This window comes from Pristis pectinata, chromosome 16, assembly GCF_009764475.1.
Source record: "Pristis pectinata isolate sPriPec2 chromosome 16, sPriPec2.1.pri, whole genome shotgun sequence".
NCBI lineage: Eukaryota > Metazoa > Chordata > Chondrichthyes > Rhinopristiformes > Pristidae > Pristis > Pristis pectinata.
In genome coordinates, this window is record NC_067420.1 from 290,157 (window position 1) to 310,771 (window position 20,615).

General features: G+C 39.1%; 1 protein-coding gene across 1 annotated transcript in view; it reads right to left on the reverse strand.

Annotated features, from left to right (window-relative positions):
- The window catches only part of ctnnbl1 (catenin, beta like 1), a 144,988-nt gene that overhangs the window by 61,846 nt on the left and 62,527 nt on the right, over positions 1 to 20,615 (reverse strand). Inside the window, exons 7-9 of the mRNA XM_052031231.1 lie at positions 14,306 to 14,397; positions 12,321 to 12,393; positions 10,177 to 10,235 (exon numbers count right to left, since the gene is read on the reverse strand). Coding sequence (XP_051887191.1) covers positions 10,177 to 10,235; positions 12,321 to 12,393; positions 14,306 to 14,397 — 224 coding nt within the window. The remainder of the gene's footprint in view (positions 1 to 10,176; positions 10,236 to 12,320; positions 12,394 to 14,305; positions 14,398 to 20,615) is intronic.

A 20,615-nucleotide genomic window follows, 5' to 3' on the forward strand; every position in this document is an offset into this window, starting at 1 on the left:
TACCTTGGAGCACTCCAGTCTATTATTGAGAACATATCTTCATTAACATATGGGCATCGTCCAAGGATTAAGCATTCTGATGGAATACTTATTCCTTGAAAAAAATGAAAAGTGAGTTCAAACCTCACTTTCAATTAAAGTTCTTCGATATTCAAGAAGCACAATATTTCAGACATGCCCTGTTACAGGTGATTTTGTAACATTAAAGATAGAATGGAGAAACAGGTTAAAACTTTCTCCAAAATAATAAACTTTTAAATAATTAAGCTTCAATATACAAAATAGTGTTCCAAAATGTTGGCATGTTATTTGAACACATTTTAGATTAAGAAACAATGAGAATACAGACTTATCTCAAGTTCTGATCCACTAGGATATTTATTTAGGATTTATTCTTGTAGGTCGTTTTCAACAGTTTAATATTGCCTCAAAACAATTTGTAATCATAATGCATTTCTCAGAATCAAGTTAAGGTCTGTGAAAGTTCCTGCAATAATTTGCTCATTCATTTGCAACAAACGCAAAATAATGCAAATGCTAAAAACCTAAAACAGAAAACACGCCAGGACACCAGCACTCAGCACGCCAGGCAGCAGCTGTGGGGAGAGTAACAGTAACTGTTTCAGGTCAAAACCTCAATATTCATCTTAAAGCGATAGAGAACAGTTTGTCAATCTAAATTGAATATTATCTGATGGTCTAATAGTTATGGAGATTTAAATAAAAGCTAACATTTTCTCACTCCACAAATTCTGCCTGACCTGCTGAATATTTCCAGAATATTCAGCTTCAGGAAGCTATTTGATGGACACATGCAATTGATTGCATCTTTCCTCAATCTATGACATCAAGGTGTAAATTTTTTCTTCATGTATTTACTGACTGCTCATTCCCAACCTTAATGTACCGGCCATCTGAAAGCTGAGGAAACCGCAGCTCTTTCTGCTCTAACTTCACATACAAAGCAGGAGTAGGTGATGGTCACTCAGGCCTTCAAATCCCCTCCACCATAGCTGATCTGATAGAAGCCTCAACTCTGCATCTCTTTCCACATTAACCTCTCATTCCCTTTCTTATCAAGTATCTATCTACCTTGGTCTTAAAATTATTCAAAGACTGCTTCCACTGCTAAACTTTATCAGAAGGAAACCTTGCCTGGCCAATCTTTCCTCATAAGACAAGCTGCACATTTCAAGTGATACTGTAGTAGATCTTTGTTAATTACTTTCATTTCCTGTCAGTCAATTTTCTATCCAAGCCAATGTGTTACATCCTTAAGCTTTTATCTTCCACAATGACCTTTGCTTTAATTTCTTTTGTTTCCAGAGGACATTTGAATCCCAGATATGAAAAATCCCAGATATGAAGTACTTCACAATTCTGCTATAACAGTCACACTGTCCCTTCAGTCAAACTCCACACAAGCTCATGTTTGTTTCATAGTGGATTGTAAAAGAGCAAGATTGTTTGTGAACAATGTACAAGCATTCAAAATTCTGCAAACTTTTAAGCAGAATATTTGCTTTGCAACCAATTAAGTGCAACTCTGGGACTAAATAAGCAGCAAATACCAGGTAAATTTGGGTGGGAAATGAGTTCAATAGCTACAAAGCAAATTTAGCAAGAACCTCCTCCTAACCAAAAATGTCGTCATATTCTAAAATTTTGCCAGTTAACTAATAATCAGCATCCAGGTCTCATCAGTTGTTGGAAAACAGAATCTGCTATCAACCAGATAAAACAACCAAACTCTACACCTGCACAACTATTTATAAAGTTTAATGAAAAATGTTCACCTGACCACCCAGGGTGTGAACTTCTCATGAGGACAGTGCTCCAGACATTGTTTTCTCTCAGATAATTAATTGGATTTGGTTATGAAAGTGTAAAAAGTGCGTAATAACATGATGGTTCTTTTCCACATTTGCTGGCTTGCATTTCTGTAGCAACAAAAACTTCTGAAGACTAGAGATGTTGAGAACAAGCACACTGGAGTGATTCAATGCTTGTGATCCAGTGCAGAATGCCTTGGCAGTGGCCTAATTACATTGAATGAACCTTGATTGCTTAGTAACAGCCAATCAAGAAGAAGATACTAATCCATTTATTTGACTAGTGGACGTTAATTTTACCTTTGGATTTTGGTAGAATAGTTTAATGACAAAAACATTGATGATTCACTTCAGTAAATTGATGTTAATGAGCATGACTACCTTTAAAAAAATAATGCTATGGCCTATAGCTATAAACTTTTTTTTTACTGATTATCACAACTTTATAAAACCTGGCAGGTTAACAATATAGCTAAAGCAAAGGATGTGCAAAGATAAAATAAACAACAAAATACCGAATTTTACTGTTGCCATTTTAATAAATTCATACTTTTAAATTTAGTGCATAGGAAAGCATGTGTAGGGCATACAATTTATGTACCTCACTTTACTGTATTTTTGGCCCATTTCCTGAATCTCAATGCCAGCACATCCCTATTTCTCCCTCATACTGCAATTCATGTTGAATTCTCCTCTGAGGAATAATTTTGGCTGATCTTGCTGTGTGCTTAATCACATTCACATCTGGAGAGTGAACTGGATGCAAATTAAACTCAAATGCATTGTTCCAGGGTAGCCAGCGTCAGCACGATATTATTTTAGTCCGGTTAGGTATAACCTGCTAATTAATAAGTAATATGCATAGGCTTTCCTAAATGGAAAGAGAAAACTTATTCTAAAAGAGATCCTGGGCAAAACCCAATGTGCATGCATTAGAAGCAAATTTTCAAAATGAGTAAAGAGCATGTGTTTACAATTAATCACAAAATACTGATTGTTTTTTCATATTCAATAAAAATGAATACCCAAAGTCACATAGGCGGCTTTCTAGCCAAAAAATTACTGGCAAATAAAAAGTCATGGTGTTGAAATAGGGAAGGCAATCATTACAATGCTTAAATTTTAGTTACAAGTTCATCATCATTTGAACTTTTAAGCACCAAGAGTTGCTATTTTTTCCAATGCTTTTCGGTTATCTCCAGCACTAGGCTTTTGGGGCTGGAGTACACATCCCTGGTGGCATGGGAGCAATTGATTACTGGAATCATAGTGCATATACTTTCTTTTCCTTGAAAGGATATCAACAGAGTATTGACAGTCAACTCCACTAATTGTAGTTTCTGAGAAGAGGAAGGAAGAGGTCATCATCAATACACTGGCCTCCACTGTCTTTGGCCAGTGAATGTACCCCAGCTCTTTACTGCCTGTGGAAGGCAAAAACCTATAGATAGCTCCCTCATGATGGCAAGGCCTCCATGTTCTCCTCCTTTACCTGCTACACAGAATGCCAGTGGCTGAAGATAAGGCAGTAGTCAACATCCATGAAACTGAGTACGACGTGTAAGATAGCAAACTTGAGTCCACCAACTTCAAGGAGAGAGGAGCTCAATACCCAGAAAGAGCACCACATTGACACAATTATCCCCATTATGTGGTGACCTGGAATGAAGTACCGATGCTGCACTTTCCATCATTTTCACGTCTCTGCTTGGCATTGTAAACAGAAAATGACCTTTCCTTTAAATTCCAGAGATTAAACCATGTTACAGGTAGTTAACAACCTCAGCCATGACTTTAAAGACATTTTCATAACTATTTTAGTGGAAATAGTAATTCACAATTTTCTTTTTCCAGATGGCAGCTTGAATCCCTGGGTCATTGGAAGCAACTGTTGGTTTAACTTAAGGTTGGTATTCTCAAGCACAACATGATATATGCATCAATGATTAAAAGATGGCCACTTGTGGATCCAAATTTGACCGAAAAATTCGTTGCTCAATTATTTAACTCACAAGGAAAAAGGAAAAAAATAACACATACAATTAAACATAGCCAAAAGATTAGTCAGTAGTGCTCAGAATAAGATGGTAGTGTGTAATTATAATAATAATAAAAGCTGTTGTTAAGCTTTGACAGAAGACCATAAAAGCTGTACTAAGGCTACTATTGAAGAAAAGATTCAAAATGAGTTTCACATTACGGCAGAGCTGCTGACAATTTTCATCAGCCAGTACATGATGACTGGAGAATTAAAGAATATTACGATGCAGGAAGTGAACCAGCTTAAAGAGTTTGTACAGTTCTTTCCCAAAGAGTAATGCAATCAATACCAGTCCCCTTTCTTTCAAAAAAGACCTTGCAATCCCTTATGCTTCAGGTATTTATCTTAGTCCTGTTTGATGAATACCACAAAATCTGTTTTACCACCCTATCAGGCATTGCATAACTAAGCGAAACTAAAAGAATCCTTTAATCTGTATGGGTTCATTTTGCAAATCCCATTTCCTCTGTGCTCTTTGGTTATCGATTCTTCTGATTGGAAATAGAGAAAATAAAGAAAAAATCTAAACCCTTTAAGGTTCTAAGCACCTCAAACAAGAGATTTGTGGAATTATATGAAGACAACATTGGTGACATCTCTCCAGTTGCTTTGTGGTGCTGCAAATGTGGTAGGCAGTCAATGATTCAGCAGCACAAAGATGTGAAGGGATCACTGTCACTCAGTGCACCACAGGTTTAGCAATTGGTATTGGTTTATTATTGTCATGTGCACTGAGATACAGAGGAAAAACATTCATTTGCGTGCCATCCAGAGGGATCACGCCGTACATCAAGGTAGAATAAAGAGAAATAGAATGCAGAATATAGTCTTGCAGTTACAGAGAAAGTGCAGTGCAGGTAGACAAATAAAGTGCAAGGGCCACAACAAGGTAAACTGAGAAATCAAGAGGTCATCTTTTTGCATATGAAAGTTCCGTTCAAAAGTCTGATTACAGCAGGTGGTGCGAGTTTTCAAGCTTCTGTATCTTCTGCCTGATGGAAGGGGGAAGATGAGAGAATGTCCCAGGTGGGTGGGGTCTTTGATTATGCTGGCTGCTTCACCGAGGCAGCAAGAAGTGTAGACAGAGTCCATGGAAGGGAGGCTGGTTTCTGTGATGTGCTGAGCTGTGCCCACAACTCTCTGCAGTTTCTTGCAGTCATGGACAGAGCAGTTGCTGTACCAAGCCGTGATGCATCCAGGTAGGATGCTTTCTGTGGTGCATCGATAAAAATTAGTGAGGGTCAAAGGGGACATGCCAAATTTCTTTAACCTCCTGAGGAAGCAGAGGAGCTTTTGTATCTTCTGCCCAGTGGGAGGTGGGGGGGTGGGGGGAAGTAGAAGAGAGAATATCCAGGGTGGGAGGGGTCCTAGATTATGCTGGCTGCTTTCCTGTTGCAACGGGAAATGTAGACAGAGTCCATGGAGAGGAGGTTTATGCGTGATAGACTGGGCTGCATTCACAACTCTCTAAAATTTCTTGTGGTCTTGGACAGAGCAGTTGCCATACCAAGCTGTGATACATCTGGATAGTATGCTTTCTATGGTACATCAATAAAAATTGGTAAGAGTATTCAGGGACATGCTGACTTTCCTTAGCCTTCTGAGGAAGTAGAGTCATTGGTGTGCTTCCTTGGCCGTAGTGTCCACGTGGCTGGACCAAGACAAATTGTTGGTGATATTTACACTTAGGAACTTGAATCTCAACCACCTCCACCTCATCACTAATTACACAGGCAGGGGTGAGTACTCTGCCCCCCTTCCTGAAGTCAATGACCAGCTCTTTTGTTTTTTTGACGTTGAGGGAAAGGTTGTTATCATGACACCATGTCACTAGGCTCTCTGTCACCTTTCTGTACTCTGTCTCGTCACTGTTCGAGATCTGGCCCACTACGGTGGTGTCATCTCCAAACTTGTCAATGGAGTTGGAACAGAACCTGGCCACACATTTGTGAGTGTACAGGCAGTAGAGTAGGGGGCTGAGGACACAGCCTTGTGCAGCACCAGTGTTGAGGACAATCATGGAGGTGTTGCTGATTGCGATCTGTTGGCCTTACTGGTCTGTTGGATCCTTACTGATTGTGGTCAAGGATCCAATTGCAAAGACAGGTGTTGGGTCCCAGGTGCAGGAGTTTGGAGATGAGTTTGTTTGGAAGTATGGTGTTGAAGGTGGAACTATTGTCAATAAATAGGAAGCTGACGGACAGCAGGTGTCTTTGTTATCCAGATGTTCCAGAGGTGAGTGAAGGCAAGGGAGATGGCAGCCACTGTGGACCTGTTTCAGCAGTAGGCATATTTTAGTGGGTCGGAGTTGTCTGGGAAGCTGGAGTTGATGTGTGCCATGGCCCCCCTCTCATATCACTTCATGTTGATGGATGCCAGATACATCGGGCGGTTGTCATTAAGGCACGTTACCTTATTTGGCACCAGGATGATAATGGTCTTCCTAAAGCATTCGGGAACCTCAGATTGGTGTAGGGAGAGGTTAAAGATGTCTGCGAATACTCCCGCCAGCTGGTCTGTGCAGGATCTGAGGACATGACTAGGGACTCCATCTGGCCCAGTTGCTTTCCATGGGCTCACTCTCAGGTAGGTGGATCTGATATCTGCACTGATGACTTGGGGTGCTTACACATGAAAGGTTGTCGGGGGTGGGTTGGTGGCGTCACTTCACTGACCTTCTGTTCAGAACATGCATAGAATGCATTGAGATTGTTTGGGGGAGGGATGGATTGTTGCCAGCGATATTGCCCATTATAGCATGCAAGCCTTGCCAAATCGACAGTGGGTCTGGAACTCTAGCTTGGTTTGGTATTGTCTCTTAGCATCCCTGATGGCTCTGCCAAGGTCATACCTACATTTCCTGTATAGGTCAGGGTCACCCAACCTGAACGCCACAGACCTGGACTTGAGGAGGGAGTGGATCTCCCGGTTCATCTGTGGGGAACACTCGGTTTGACTTCTACACACTTACTGATGAAGCCTGGGACGACAGTGGCACACTCATTTAGGTTGGCTGCTGAGTCCTTGAAAATGGATCAGTCCACCGGAGGTTTTGTACTGGGTTTGAGGTCTTGATCTTCAGTCTTTTCCCAAGGCTGTGCTCGTGCACTGAAGTCAACAGTGAATTTCATCATATCTGTTTGCCTTCGTTGAAAGGTGGCTTCAGAGATACGGAAAGTGGTTCCTTAAGTACGATGACCAACAGTGCATACATTAACCAGATGTGGTCACACCAATGCCCTATATAACTTAAGTATAACCTCCAAACTCTTGCATTCATTTTTCTGAGTAATAAACACTAATATGCTGTTAGTTTTCCTATATATCTGCATACTAGCCTTTTGTGAATCATGCAATAAAACATGACCACATGCCTCTGCATTTCAGAGCTTTGTAATCTTGCACCATTTAGACAATATGCTTTTTGTTTTTCCTGCAAAAGTGAACAATTTCTCACATCATATTCCAATTGCCAGATTTTTGTCTCCTTACTTATCCTATCAATGACATAGGCAGGCTATAAAGGGACTTCTTCACAAGATAATTTCCTATCCTAGTGTCATCAGCAAATTTAGCAACCATACCAGCAATGCCTTCATCCAAGTCATTTGCATAAACGTGAAAAGTTCAGGCTACAGCGCTGAACCCTGAGGCAGATTACTCATTACATCTTGCCGACTGGAGAAAAGTCCATTTGTGCCCACTGTTCCCTGTTAGCCACCCAATCTGTTACCCCTAACACCATGAGCTTTTATTTTCCATAACCATTGATATGGAAGCTTATCAAATGCCTTTGGGAAATCCAAGTATAATACATTCACCAATTCGCCCTTTTACACATCACGTTGGTTCTCTAAAGAACTTTGATAAAATGGTCTAACATAATTTCCCTTTCACAAAACCTCCTGAACGTTGCCTGATTACCTTGATCTCCCGGGGGGAACCATGTGGTCAAAGGACAGATGTTCAAACTCCATGTAGACAGCATCGGAAGCTGGGATTGAACCAGGGTCACGGGAGCTGTGAGAGAGCTGCATTATCTGCAGCATCTCAGTGCAGCCCTGCAACACCATTGTGCAGTCCAACTATTTCCAGCATTTTCTTTTATTTTATATGAAAGAGTCATTTCATTCTGCAGACAGCCGTATTCCTAGGGCAAAGACCCAATGCCCAAAGGGCCAGCCCTCAGCCTGTTGATCCTGCTCCATTCCCAGGCCCTGTCATTCGACTGGCCCAACCTCATCCCCATGTTTAACCCAGGACTTTGGTAAACTGCTACAGCCAGGTCTGGAGACCTGATGCTCAGCTGATCTTCCCCACTCCTCGACTTAGTCACCTGACTCTGCCCACCCTTACTCCCTGGTTACAGACGAGTGGAGGTGATTGCAGAGTCCTCAATTCCATTCAGGTAAAACATGCAGCAAGTCTTCAACAACATTCAGGCTTAACCTGATAACCAGCAAGTAACATTCGTGCCACACAAGTACAATCACCATCTTCAACAAAAGGAAGAGTCTAATCATCTACTCTGACATTCAATGATATTACCATCTCTAAAACCTAACCATCAAAATCCTGGGCTCACTGTAGAAATATTGCAGTGACAAAATATTGCAGATCAGAGACTGAGTATACTGCAGCATGTACTTCATCACTTGATTTGTCAAAGTCAATTTACCATCTACAAAGGGCAAGTCAGGAGTGCCTGGAATACTCTCCAGGGCCTGTTTCTGTGCTGTATAACTCTATGACTCTCCACTTGCTTGGTTGCTTGCAGCTCCAACACTCAACAAGCTCAACATCATCTTGAACAAAAGAGCTCACTAAACTAGAACCCCATCAATATCATCTTAAGTTTTCATTTCCTCTACCACCTGTAGTGTACACCATTTAGAAAATACATTGTGATTAAAGAAAAATCACATAAAATTTCCTTTATAGTAATTCCCACAATGCTGATCCCTAGAGGAAAAAATGAGAGCAGAGCCAAAGAAACATCACCAACTGCAAATCCTCCACCATTCAGACATCAGCTAAACTTCCAAATATACTGTTGATCTTTCAACAAGATTGGTTCTAAATTTTGGAATTCTTTACCTGGGAGTTAAACAGAATTTATACATGACCTGTAGCTGTTTATGATGGCTCACTGCTGCCTTCTCTAAAATGGTTCGGGACTATACAATTAGAGAGAGACAGTTAAAACTATGGCCTTGCCAGTTATCCCCACACCCTAGTAAAATAATATTTCTTCAGTCTCATTTACTGATAATGTCAAAATACTGTTTTGCACAGCAAATGAACAAGGCAATAATCTTTGTTTAGACTTTTGTATTTGATTTAGTAGCTAATAGGAGCTTCGATACTTCATTTCTTAACGATGGGAGGTAAAATACTTGGAGGCTTCATTATCTTGTCATTTTTGGGATGTTCGACTAAAACCATGTATCATTTAGTAACCGTAAGAGGAGGAGAAAATCTGGTCAGAAATGGATCTATATGATTCAGCAGTACCAAACCATTTGTCATTTTTCAGGATTGTGGCTTTGAGCAAATCATGTATCAGTTTAGCGAATCAGCCAGTCTTCCTTGCAGCTGAGATTAATAATAGCAGAAAATTAAAGTTCAAAAATCAGAAAACTCAATGTAACTGTTGTGGTTTTGAATGAATTTATGACAGTTAATTTTAAAACCTAATCCTAATTGAATTCTGACCTACTGTGGTGCAGTTATTGAGCATATTAAAATAAATTAGCTTTCTCTCTGAGACAGAAGGTTTAAGGCCAGCTTGTACTTGAGTGCACAATCTAGGCAGCTGACTCAGTGCAGTGTTGAGGAACTGTGGCATTGCTATTGATGTGGCACAGATGGACATACAAAATCACTCCTTACACAACTTGGGATAGTAAATGTTTTCCAAGCATGCACCCTTTATCAAAACTGCTCAGAGATTAATTAGTTAATTATCTCAAGTGGGTTATGCACAAAACAGGTCCCCATAGTACCCATTTAACAACAGCAACCTTATTTTAAAGGAGTTATTCTTAGATACGTGTATCCTATGTGATAATGATCAGGCGTTTTTACAAGTGTTATTTACCAGGTCTTTATCCCCCCACTGATTTTGTAATACATTCAAAAGTATTTAGTTATTAAAATATATTTTGATCTTACTTTCACATCAAAATGCAGCTTGAATCATTAATGGGTACAGTTTCTTCTGAACAATAAAGAACAGGACATAACACTACAATGAGTTAAGAACACAAGCACGTTGGGGCTGCAGGCTAAGCAGATACTTACTGATAGCTGCTGCAACAACACATCAATCCCTTCCTGGTCACCAAGTAGTTCCCTGTTGACTGAAGAGAGTGGAATAATTTGCTAAATGTTGTGGCATTAAGTATGGGTATACTGTGCATAATCAACACTGAATTACATACACAAATTCAACAAGAGCGACAAATTAACTAGATGGGTGCAAACTGTCTACCTGAATAATAAAGATTCAGATTAAAAAATGGTTATTTAGCTACTAGAAGGTATTAACCTCTTAAGATAATTCAGATACCTGCTGATCATGGGTAAAGCAGATCTTAAATTGGCTCAACAGTAGGATGCAAAGGGTAATGACCGATGGGTGTTATCATGGGGTTCTGCAGGTCTGTGCTCAGTCCCTTATTTTTTTGTAATAGATAATAATGATTTAAACCTGAATATAGGAGACATGATGAGGTGCTTGCTGGTGATATTAAAACTGGACACACAGGAAAGATTTAGTGGCAGGAAGATGTAGGTATTCTGAAAATTGACCTGAAAAGTGGCAGAGTGAGGTAATGAATTTGGTGAAGAACAACAAGGCAAGGGAGTAAAGGATAAGTGGGAAAGTATTGAGAGGATGGGAGAAACAGGGGTATCTTGGAGTGTGTGTCTATAATCCACAGGTCAATAAAGGTTTCAAAACAAAAACAAATGGGATGCTTCCTTTTATTAGCCGAAGCACAGAATACAGGGGCAGGGAGGCTATGCTCCAACTGTATACGACACTAATTAGACCACAGCTTGAGTATTGCATACACTTCTGGTCACCACACTGCAGGTAAGAAGCAACTGAACTGATGAGGTCCAGAGGAGATTTAAGGGGTTATTACTATGAAAGAAAAATTGCAACTATGAGCAAAGATTGGAAAAGCTAGGGTTGTTTCCTTTGGAATGGAGGTATCTGAGGGGAGACTTAGTTGAGGTATGAAGTACAAGGGGCCTAGAAGGAATAAATAGGAAGGATCCATACTCCTTGGCTGAAAGTCAAAAATCCTGGGGCAGGAACACAAGGGAATTCCCAGAAAGATTGGAAGGGAGATGAAGAAAAATCTTTTCTCCAGAAAGTGGTAGGGAGCTGGAAATTGCTTCCTGAAAGGGTGGAAGAGATGGAAATATTCACAGTTAAATAGTTATTGGATGTGTACTTGAAGAGTCATGACCTGCAAAGCTCTGGATCTAATAGCCTCATGGTGGAAGGAAGACTAGATTGGGTATGTTCTTTACTTGGCCAGTACAGACATGGACTGAATGGTCTCCTGTGTCATGGATTTTCTACGAGCCTATGATTTGAACATAAATGTTGGTGAGAAAATGGTTAAATTTACTACCTAATAAATGTAACCACTTTGTCAACAATTCCTCTGTAGGATAAGAACTGTAGTCATGGAACATTATCTGTTGTTAAAAAGTGATAGTTACAATATCTGAGCAAAAATATGGAACTAACAAAAGTATTAACATCTGGTTGTTGAACAAACATTTATCCACATAGAAGAATTCAACTGAAAATTACTTTAAAGGCAAAGCACGTAAGTTTAGAATATAAAAATATTTCAAAATGTAAAATAATAAACTGAGTTTTATTGCACCACATCTTAATATGAAATTTTGCAATCAACTTAGGAACAACAATTTTTGCAGGCAATAGCTAGGAATTGATCAATGCACACAATACTTTTTTCATGATCTTAAGACTTTGTTGCAATTCTAAAATGTTTCAACTACAAGCCAGTTCCCTGACTATAAAGAAATAAAGTAATGGGAGAACTATTATATCATCAGGCAAAAGTACCCTTTAATAGTTGCCCAGGATACTTCTGCAGAATACCTCATCAAGCACAAACACAAAATGCCAATCTTTACTGACAGGTCCTCTAGGAACAAAGCTTTGCTGTATCCCAACATACAAATCAAAAACTAACCTTGTGTTAGATGATGCCCATCTTTTCAAATATTATTAGGCAACAAATCAGTGCTTGTGAGTACCGATAAAGTTAGTTAGTGGGAAATAGAAATGCAGGATGGATGAAACCACTGGGGAATTCAGGAAATGGGGAATATTTACCATCTATTCATTTCACCATCGCCATATAATTCATTCTCCTAAAGATTCAAGGCAAACCTACCATCATTATTCTGAAGCAAGATGGCAAGAATTTCACTGCAGTAGAGCTTGTTGGCATCGAAAGGTATCTTGGCCTATTTTAAAAATAATATCAAACTGATTATAATTTGTCAGTACTCTGCAATAGCCAACTAAAGAACAAAGTAGAAGGAAATATGTTCTCAACACACACGGAACACACCTTCAGACTCATTGTCAGCTGCTGATTTTAACCCAAGAATATTGAAGGCTTTCTGAAAAGGATCAAATGCATAACAATTGTGGTACAGAGTGCTGTTAAAAGTCAGTGTGATAGTAAGATCAAAACTGAACATGCCATTGACAACATCTCAGCTCCAGTTGAAAAGGAAATGGAGTATAATGGGAAACCCATGAGTACTGTAACATATGAACCTTACAATAGTCACTGTCATTTACACTATACATTTGCACACGTAGCTACTACAGATTAATTTTCACATACCAAAGATTTGAATGATAATGTACAAGGCATGGTTAGTAAATTTGCAGATGACACAAAAATAGGTGGCATTGTAGACAGTGCAGAAGGTTATCAAGAATGGGTAAGTGGGCCAAGGAATGGTAAATGAAATTTAATTAAGATAAATGTGAAGTGATGCATTTTGGAAAGTCAAATCAAGTCAATTCACAGTAAACGGTAGGGCCTTGGGGAATGTTGTAGAACAGAGGGACCTTGGAGTTCAGATACATAGTTCCTAGGTAGACAGGGTGGCAAAGGAGGCTTTTGGCACACTGGCCTTTATCAGTCAGGGCATTAAGTACAGAAGTTGGGAGGTTATGTTGCAGTTGAAGAAGACACTGGTGAGGCCGCACTTAGAATATTGTGTTTGGTTTTGGTCACCCTGCTATAGGAAAGATGTTATTAAACTGGAAAAAGAGTGGAGAAAAGATTTATGATGTTGCCAGGAATCGAGGGACTGAGTTATAGGGAGGGGTTGGACAAGCTAGCAATTTTTTTCCTGCAGTGTAGGAGACTGAAAGGTGATCTTATAGAGGTGCATAAAATCATGAGGGGCATAGACAGGGTGAATGCACTCAGTTTTTTTCCCAGGGTTGGGGAATCAAGAACTGGAGGGCATAGGTTTAAGGTGAGAGTGGAAAGATTTAATAAGAACTTGAGGGACAACATTTTATTTATATCTCGCTCTCTCTCTCTCACACACACACACACACACACACACACACAGGTGGTATGTATGTGGAATGAGCTGCCAGAGGAAGTCGTTGAGATAAGGTACAATAACAACTTTTAAAGGATAGTTGGACAGGTACATGGATAGGAAAGGTTTAGAAGGATATGGGCCAAACGCAGGCAAATGGGCATCTTGGTCAGCACGGACCATTTGGGCCAAAGGGCCTGTTTCCATGCTGTATGACTCTATCATATTTCTGTTCAAAGAAAATGCGAGATATATTAAATCAAGTTTGATTCCTTTAATAGTGACCTGTACTATGTTCAACAGATGCAAACTATTTCTGACCCCAACAGACAATCCACATGTAACAAAAAGTAGTTATTCAGAAAAATCTGTGAAATTAGTAATCAATTTAAATATTAATTTTGTACTTTAAATGTGAAATGGGCACTTTAAACAATTTTTATTTGTATAGCATGTTTTACAGATATTACAAACTGAAGATTTCTGATGTTCATGGAAAAGAATTGCCTGCTGGTTAAGAAATTCCACACCAACTGTTTACCCTTCTAATGGTTAAAAGAAAGTATACACATAGACGGAATTGTGACACAAGTTAATACATCTACAGCATTAAACCCCCTTTCCCACAAGACAACTGCTTTTGGACAAGCCAGCAGCCTACCTCAACTGGTCTCAAGAGTAATGGTATAGGCAACAAATTTCAACCTTACCAATGACACCTGGACCCAGAGGAACAAGTTTTCTTGAAAGATGTATTAGAAGTACATTAAAGAAATGTTATGGTTTTACTCTAACCAAGCACTACCTTTATTCGCTTCAACATCCACTGCAGAAGACCTTGCTGAGCTGCTTCAGTGCACATTTCAGGGCGAAATTCAGCTAAGTTCTCTATAATAGCTGTTTTAGAAAGAAAGAACACAGTGAACACACAATTCAGAAGTACACTGAAAGAGACAATGAACCTTTTGCTGACCTAATGCAAATCGCTGAGCTCTTGGGAAAGCTTATAGAACACAGAACATTACAGCACAGTACAGGCCCTTCGGCCCATGACATTGTGCCGACATTTTATCCTGCTCTAATATCTATCTAATCCTTCCCTCCCATACAGCCTCCATTTCTCTATCATTCATGTGGTTATCTAAGAGTCTCTTAAATGTCCCTAATGTATCTGCCCCCACAACCTCTGACGGCAGTGCGTTCCACACACCCACCACTCTCTGTGTAAAAGACTTACCTCTGACATCCCTCTTATACCTTCCTCCAGTCCCCTTAAAATTACATCCCCTCGTGTTAGCCATTTTTGCCTTGGGAAAAAGTCTCTGACTGTCCACTTGTTCTATGCCTCTTATCATCTTGTACATCTCTATCAACTCACCTCTCATCTTCCTTCTCTCCAAAGAGAAGAGCCCTAACTCACTCAACCTATCCTCATAAGACATGCTCTCCAATCCAGGCAGCATCCTGGTAAATTTCCTCTGCACCCTCTCTAAAGCTTCCACATCCTTCTTATAATGAAGTGACCAGAACTGAACACAATACTCCAAGTGTGGTCTGACCAGAGTTCTGTAGAGCTGCAACATTACCTCACGGCTCTTGAACGCTAGTCATCCTCCCATTCTTCACATACTTGTAGAACGCCTTAGGGTTTTCCTTAACCCTACTCACCAAGGCCTTGAAGTTGTGAGGAGTTCTACAAGAGTTGCATTCCTTTTTACAAGATAGTAACTGTTAAATATTTGTAATTTACATCAAGTAGGATTAGTTTCTTCCAGAGTCCAGAGATTAAAAATGAGGTAAATTTACTTCTAATTATGAGATTCCATTTGGTGGTGTGACTCTTATACTTCAACCTCCTGTTTTTACATCATCACTGAAATACACCAGATTATCCTGTGTAACACAGAGCTCGAAACTCAGAGATCCAATACCCAGGAGTATTTTGCTCTGATGACTTAAATAGACATTTTACCACAAACACAGATGAATGGATCTGTCTGCTTCTTTCCAGCAAAATATGGGAATTCCCTATTTTCTCCTTAAAAGATACAAAAGTTAACCTGAAATTGTCTCCTTATTTTTTTTAAATACTTATTTTTTCCACCTTTTCCATTTTCCCCAGAGCAGATCCAGAAACTTTCTGGAGATGACAGATTTTCAAATGCAATTTCTCCATAAGGTTTGATCAGAGCAGGAAGAGCATATTATAAAACTTAAAGAAAAAACTTTTTAAAACTCTATTTATACAGCACAGTACAGGCCCTTCTGGCCTAATGAGCCTGTGCCACCCAATTACACCCATGTTAACCTACTAACCCCTATGTCTTTGGAATGTGGGAGGAAACCAGAGCACCCGGAGGAAACCCACTCAGTCGTGGGGAGAATGTACAAAATCCTTACAGACAGTGGCGGGAATTAAACCCTGATTGCTGGCACTGTAACAGCATTACGCTAACCGCTACGCTACCATGCTGCCCAAAAAAAATTGTTCAGGTTTACATACGCCTGATCAATAAAAATGATTGGAATGGCTGAACAAAAGCCAGACCCACATAGAAACTTGGGTGAAATCTTCCAAAGACGTATTACCCCCACTACTGGTAATGTTGTGGCTCCAGCATTGTTCCCTTGTGTTTTATTGGTTACCTGGAACAAACCCCTCAATTCCCCTTGCAGTCTTGATGAAGTTTTACTCACTAGTGTCTGCATGATGTAGTTACAGGGATTGATACATAGCACAGAGTTGTCAGTGAAAAATACAAAGAAGAATTAGTACACAAAACATTTAGACAACTGAATGAAGTTTAGAAGTTGCTTATGCCTTTTTTGGGGAAGGGGGGAAAAGAGAGGGGATAGTTGTGCATTGAAGCTTTGTCAAATTTAATGGAGCAATCTGCAACTGTGGGAATTTCTTCCAAGAGGTAATTCTTGCCAACTGTGCAAAATACTTTTCCCATCACATTCTTCCTTGACCAAGTCCACAGTCATTTGACCAAGATGCATCTACTTATTGATACGGAAATGATCAAAAGCAAGCATACACTAGGGTGCAAATATTATGCAGATTAATCTCCAAACACTAAATGTAGAAGCCAATGGAATGTTATATTCAGATTACAATTTTAGATCAGTAATTTTTTAACCAGTGGCATGCCTTAAAACCACACCAATGGTAGTAATTTATTTTAAATAAAGAAAAAAGGGTAGAAAAAAGGCAAAGTAGCTATGAAACAAAACTACGCAAATCGTGCCCAACCAGACTGACAAAATTCAGGATATTTTCATTAAGTTGAAGCCTTTCAGTTGCAAAAACTTGGATGGAAAAAAGTGAACTGGGGTGCTTCATTTTGAGGATCAAGTACCAAGCTTCTCCAGAATGATCGAAGGTTAAGAAAGTAGCAATGCAGTATTTGTTTAATGCATGAAACTAGTCGCACATGGGGAACGGTCATTGTTCTGTTACCATGAATGTCTGGCAGAAGAAAAAAAGTAACAAACTGAATCTCTAATAGCTAAAATGAATTCAAATTAGTATTTTGTTCTTTTCCACAAATTAAATCTAACCAAATATTGCTAATCCTGCAGACATGAAAGGCAAGGGTGTTATGTTGAATTTAAGGTGTACAAACACCAAGATGTAAGAGCATACTGAGGATCAACTCTAGAACCATCAACATTTGCATCACCAAGAGAAAAAGGCCACTTCTTTGAAAAAATTCTAAACTAATGTGTTTCAAAAGCAAACCCTCTTTCATATCTATATTGATACTTCCCATAAAAGGCCATGGTAAAACCAGTTTTACTTAAAAAACTCAATGCAAACATTCCTTTTAGCCTTTGTGTTCATAAGAAAACAGTCCCAATATACTAATTCTTTCCTTAAACTTGGTTTTCCACCCTCTGTATCATCTTATACATTCCATGCCATAATGTTATTTCTGTAATGCTCTAGATACGGTAAGTTGTCTTGATTAAATCATACCCCTTTTCTCTTGTACTAACTGCAAGTATTAAACCAGCCATAACCCAAAGTGACCTTTTGACAGTTTTAACTGATGTGCTTGAGATAAACCATGAAATAATTTCTTCAAAATTGACTTAACAAATCCAGGCTCATCAAACCTGATTATCCCTGGCATCTTTCAATTACTGCCCTCGTTTATCCTGTGTAGCTTTATGCATGCTTCCATGCAAACCTTACACTCACGTTCTGCCATTTCCTTCCGTGTATTTCCATCAAGTTCGACAATCAACATGTTTTCCATTGTTATACCTCATTTTAGACTATTTGTCTGAATTTTTGTAAGCCAATTAAGACACCTTCTAAAAATCTACATACGATACATTGCTTGTTTTCCTCCCAAAATACACTCTGTCCATTAAATTGCTTCTGCTATCTCTATGGCCTTTCTGATAACCTATATCATCCCAAAAATCTTGTAGTTTTCTTCAGCATTTGCCAAATCTTGTACTTTACTCTCATCAACACGTTTCAAATGTTATACACATGTATCTAAATAATCTAAACACAGAATATTAAAAAATGCACCAGTACCAACCCTCTGGCTACAGCCCTTCAAACATTCTTCAGTCTGAGCAATATTCATTAATCCTAGTTCACTGTTTCCAGTCTGTCAGCCAACTTTCCTTCCAAGCTGCTTCACTTCTTTTTGCTAACATGTCTTTTTTTTCTCCTAATAGGCCTCCCATGAGATAGCTAGTCAATCATGTTCAGAAAATAATTATCTGGTTGTCATTGGTCAATCAACTCAGCTCAAGACATTGCTGCAGAAGTTGCATAGGGCAGTATTCAGCTGATTCACCAATAAATATCCTTCCATCAGAAGGTCAAAAATGGAATTTTCATTTGATGATTGCATGATGTTCAAATCCATTCACAAACAGTGTATGCCTGAATGATACAAAACCTAAACATCATTCAGGCTTGGGCCAATGAGCAGAAAACAAATTTGAGGCACACAATTGTTTAACAATAACCTTCTCTAAATGTCTATCTTTATGTTCCAATAACAACATCCAATGGGTCACCAATGGCCAACTGCTAATTTCGATTGGCCACCAATGTACTATGGTCACTAATTCAGGTCAGAGGCTAGGTATTTTGTGGTGTGGATCTCTTCTAATGTCCTAAAGAGTTTCCCATCTATAAGGTACGAGTCAGGAGTGCAATGGAAAAATCTCAACTTGCTCCAGTGAATGCTGTTCCAATAATAGTCAAGTAGCTTGGCCCCATCCAGGGCAGTGCAGCTCAACTGGCACACTATCCACTACCCTAAAGATTCATTCCTCCATCTTTGTTGCACTGTGGCTGCAACATATATAGTCAATAAAATATACTGCAGTTATTCATCAAGGCTGCATTAGCAATATGCCATAAATATTGTGAGCTGTGCTACATTAAGGCTAAGGCAGCAGGCACATGGGAACACCACCACTAGCAGGTTTCCATCTAAGTCACAGAGACCATCCTTACTTGGAAACATTTCACAACTCCTTCATCTTCGCTGGGTCCAAATCCTAGAACACCAGAAACTGACAAAACTTGGCAGGATTGTTAACTGAGAAATGAATAGTAATAAAACCAGCAAGATGTAAACAGATTGGGGGAATGGGCAAACACATGGCAAATGAAGTTCAAATGCAGACACGTCTGAGGTAATGATTTAGGTAGGAAGAATGAGAATCAGCAACATGGTATAAAACATACTCTACTGAAAGGGGTGCAAAGGGCCCAGGAGGTATGTGTGGACAAATAACTGAAAGTGGCAGGCAGGTTGTGGAAGTGGTTACTGAGGCTTTAATAATTCTGGGCTTTATTGACAGAAGCACAGAGTATAAAAAGCAGGAAGTCATGCTGAACCTTAAAAAGTATTGGTCCAGCCTAAGATGGAGTCCTATGTTCAGTTTTGGTCACAACATTATAGGAAAGCATTACAGTGGGTACAGAAAAGCTTTATGAGAATATAAATAAATAAAAGAAAATCCTTACACATTATATGTACTCATCCTTTTAGAATCATTGAATGGTTAAAGCACAGGTTAAGGCCATTATGCCCATCTTGTCTTTGCCAAATAAATTTTCTAGTTCCAACTCTCCAGCCCTTTATCCATAGCCTTATAATTTCTTCATCATCTTGTATTTATCAGATTCCCTCTTGATGGCTATAATGGAAGCTGCCTCCACATTACTGTAGGTAGTGCATTCCAGATTCCATCCACATGTAAAGTTGTTTTTAAACATATCACTCTTAATTCTCTTCCCCTTTACCTTACACCTGTGACCTAGTCCCCAAACCCCCAACCAAAGAGAATAAACCTCCCACTGTCCACTCTATCCAGACCCATCATTTTATATTACTTCTATCAAATCCCCTCCCAGCAATTTTGTATGAAAGAAATCCCAGATCCTCTAATCTATCCTTGTAACAGTAGTTCCTCATCCCAGAAACCATTCTTGTAAATCTTTTCTGAAACCTTCCTAACACTTTCACATCTTCTCCAGCCTATCTCACTTCTACCATTTGTTGAAACTGTTACAATACTTATTACCAATTTCTTGCACAAATGGGTCCTTTTTTTATACTTTTACTTCTAGTTTACTTATAAAATATCTCACCATTTCCTTTTACGTTACATCTAGCCTTTTCTTTAGACATGCAGTATTAGTCATTTTACATTTTGATAGTAAAAGCACACCACAACAATCTTTGAAAAAAATACAACATAACCAATGTCCAAGCCAAGTTGCTCAGATCAGTCTGATGCCTTATAAAACAGTGCACCCTACAGAATCCATTCTTCATTCCCTGTGTTAAATGTGTACACAGATGGGTTTGCATCTGTGCCAACTGACTGAGACAGACTGGTGCACAAGAAATGGTTTTAATTATGTAATTTTTATGCTATTGATTTTTCATTAATGTGATATACACTCATGACAGAAATCTAGCAAAATGTAAAGAATGATACAGTCCTGCCAGCTGTGTAAAGAACAGAAATTAATTTTAGCACTGAACCATTACAGGGATCAAATTTAAACACTAGTGACTAACAGAATGCCGTCTAATGTAATCCGCTTTATGACTGTCCCTAGC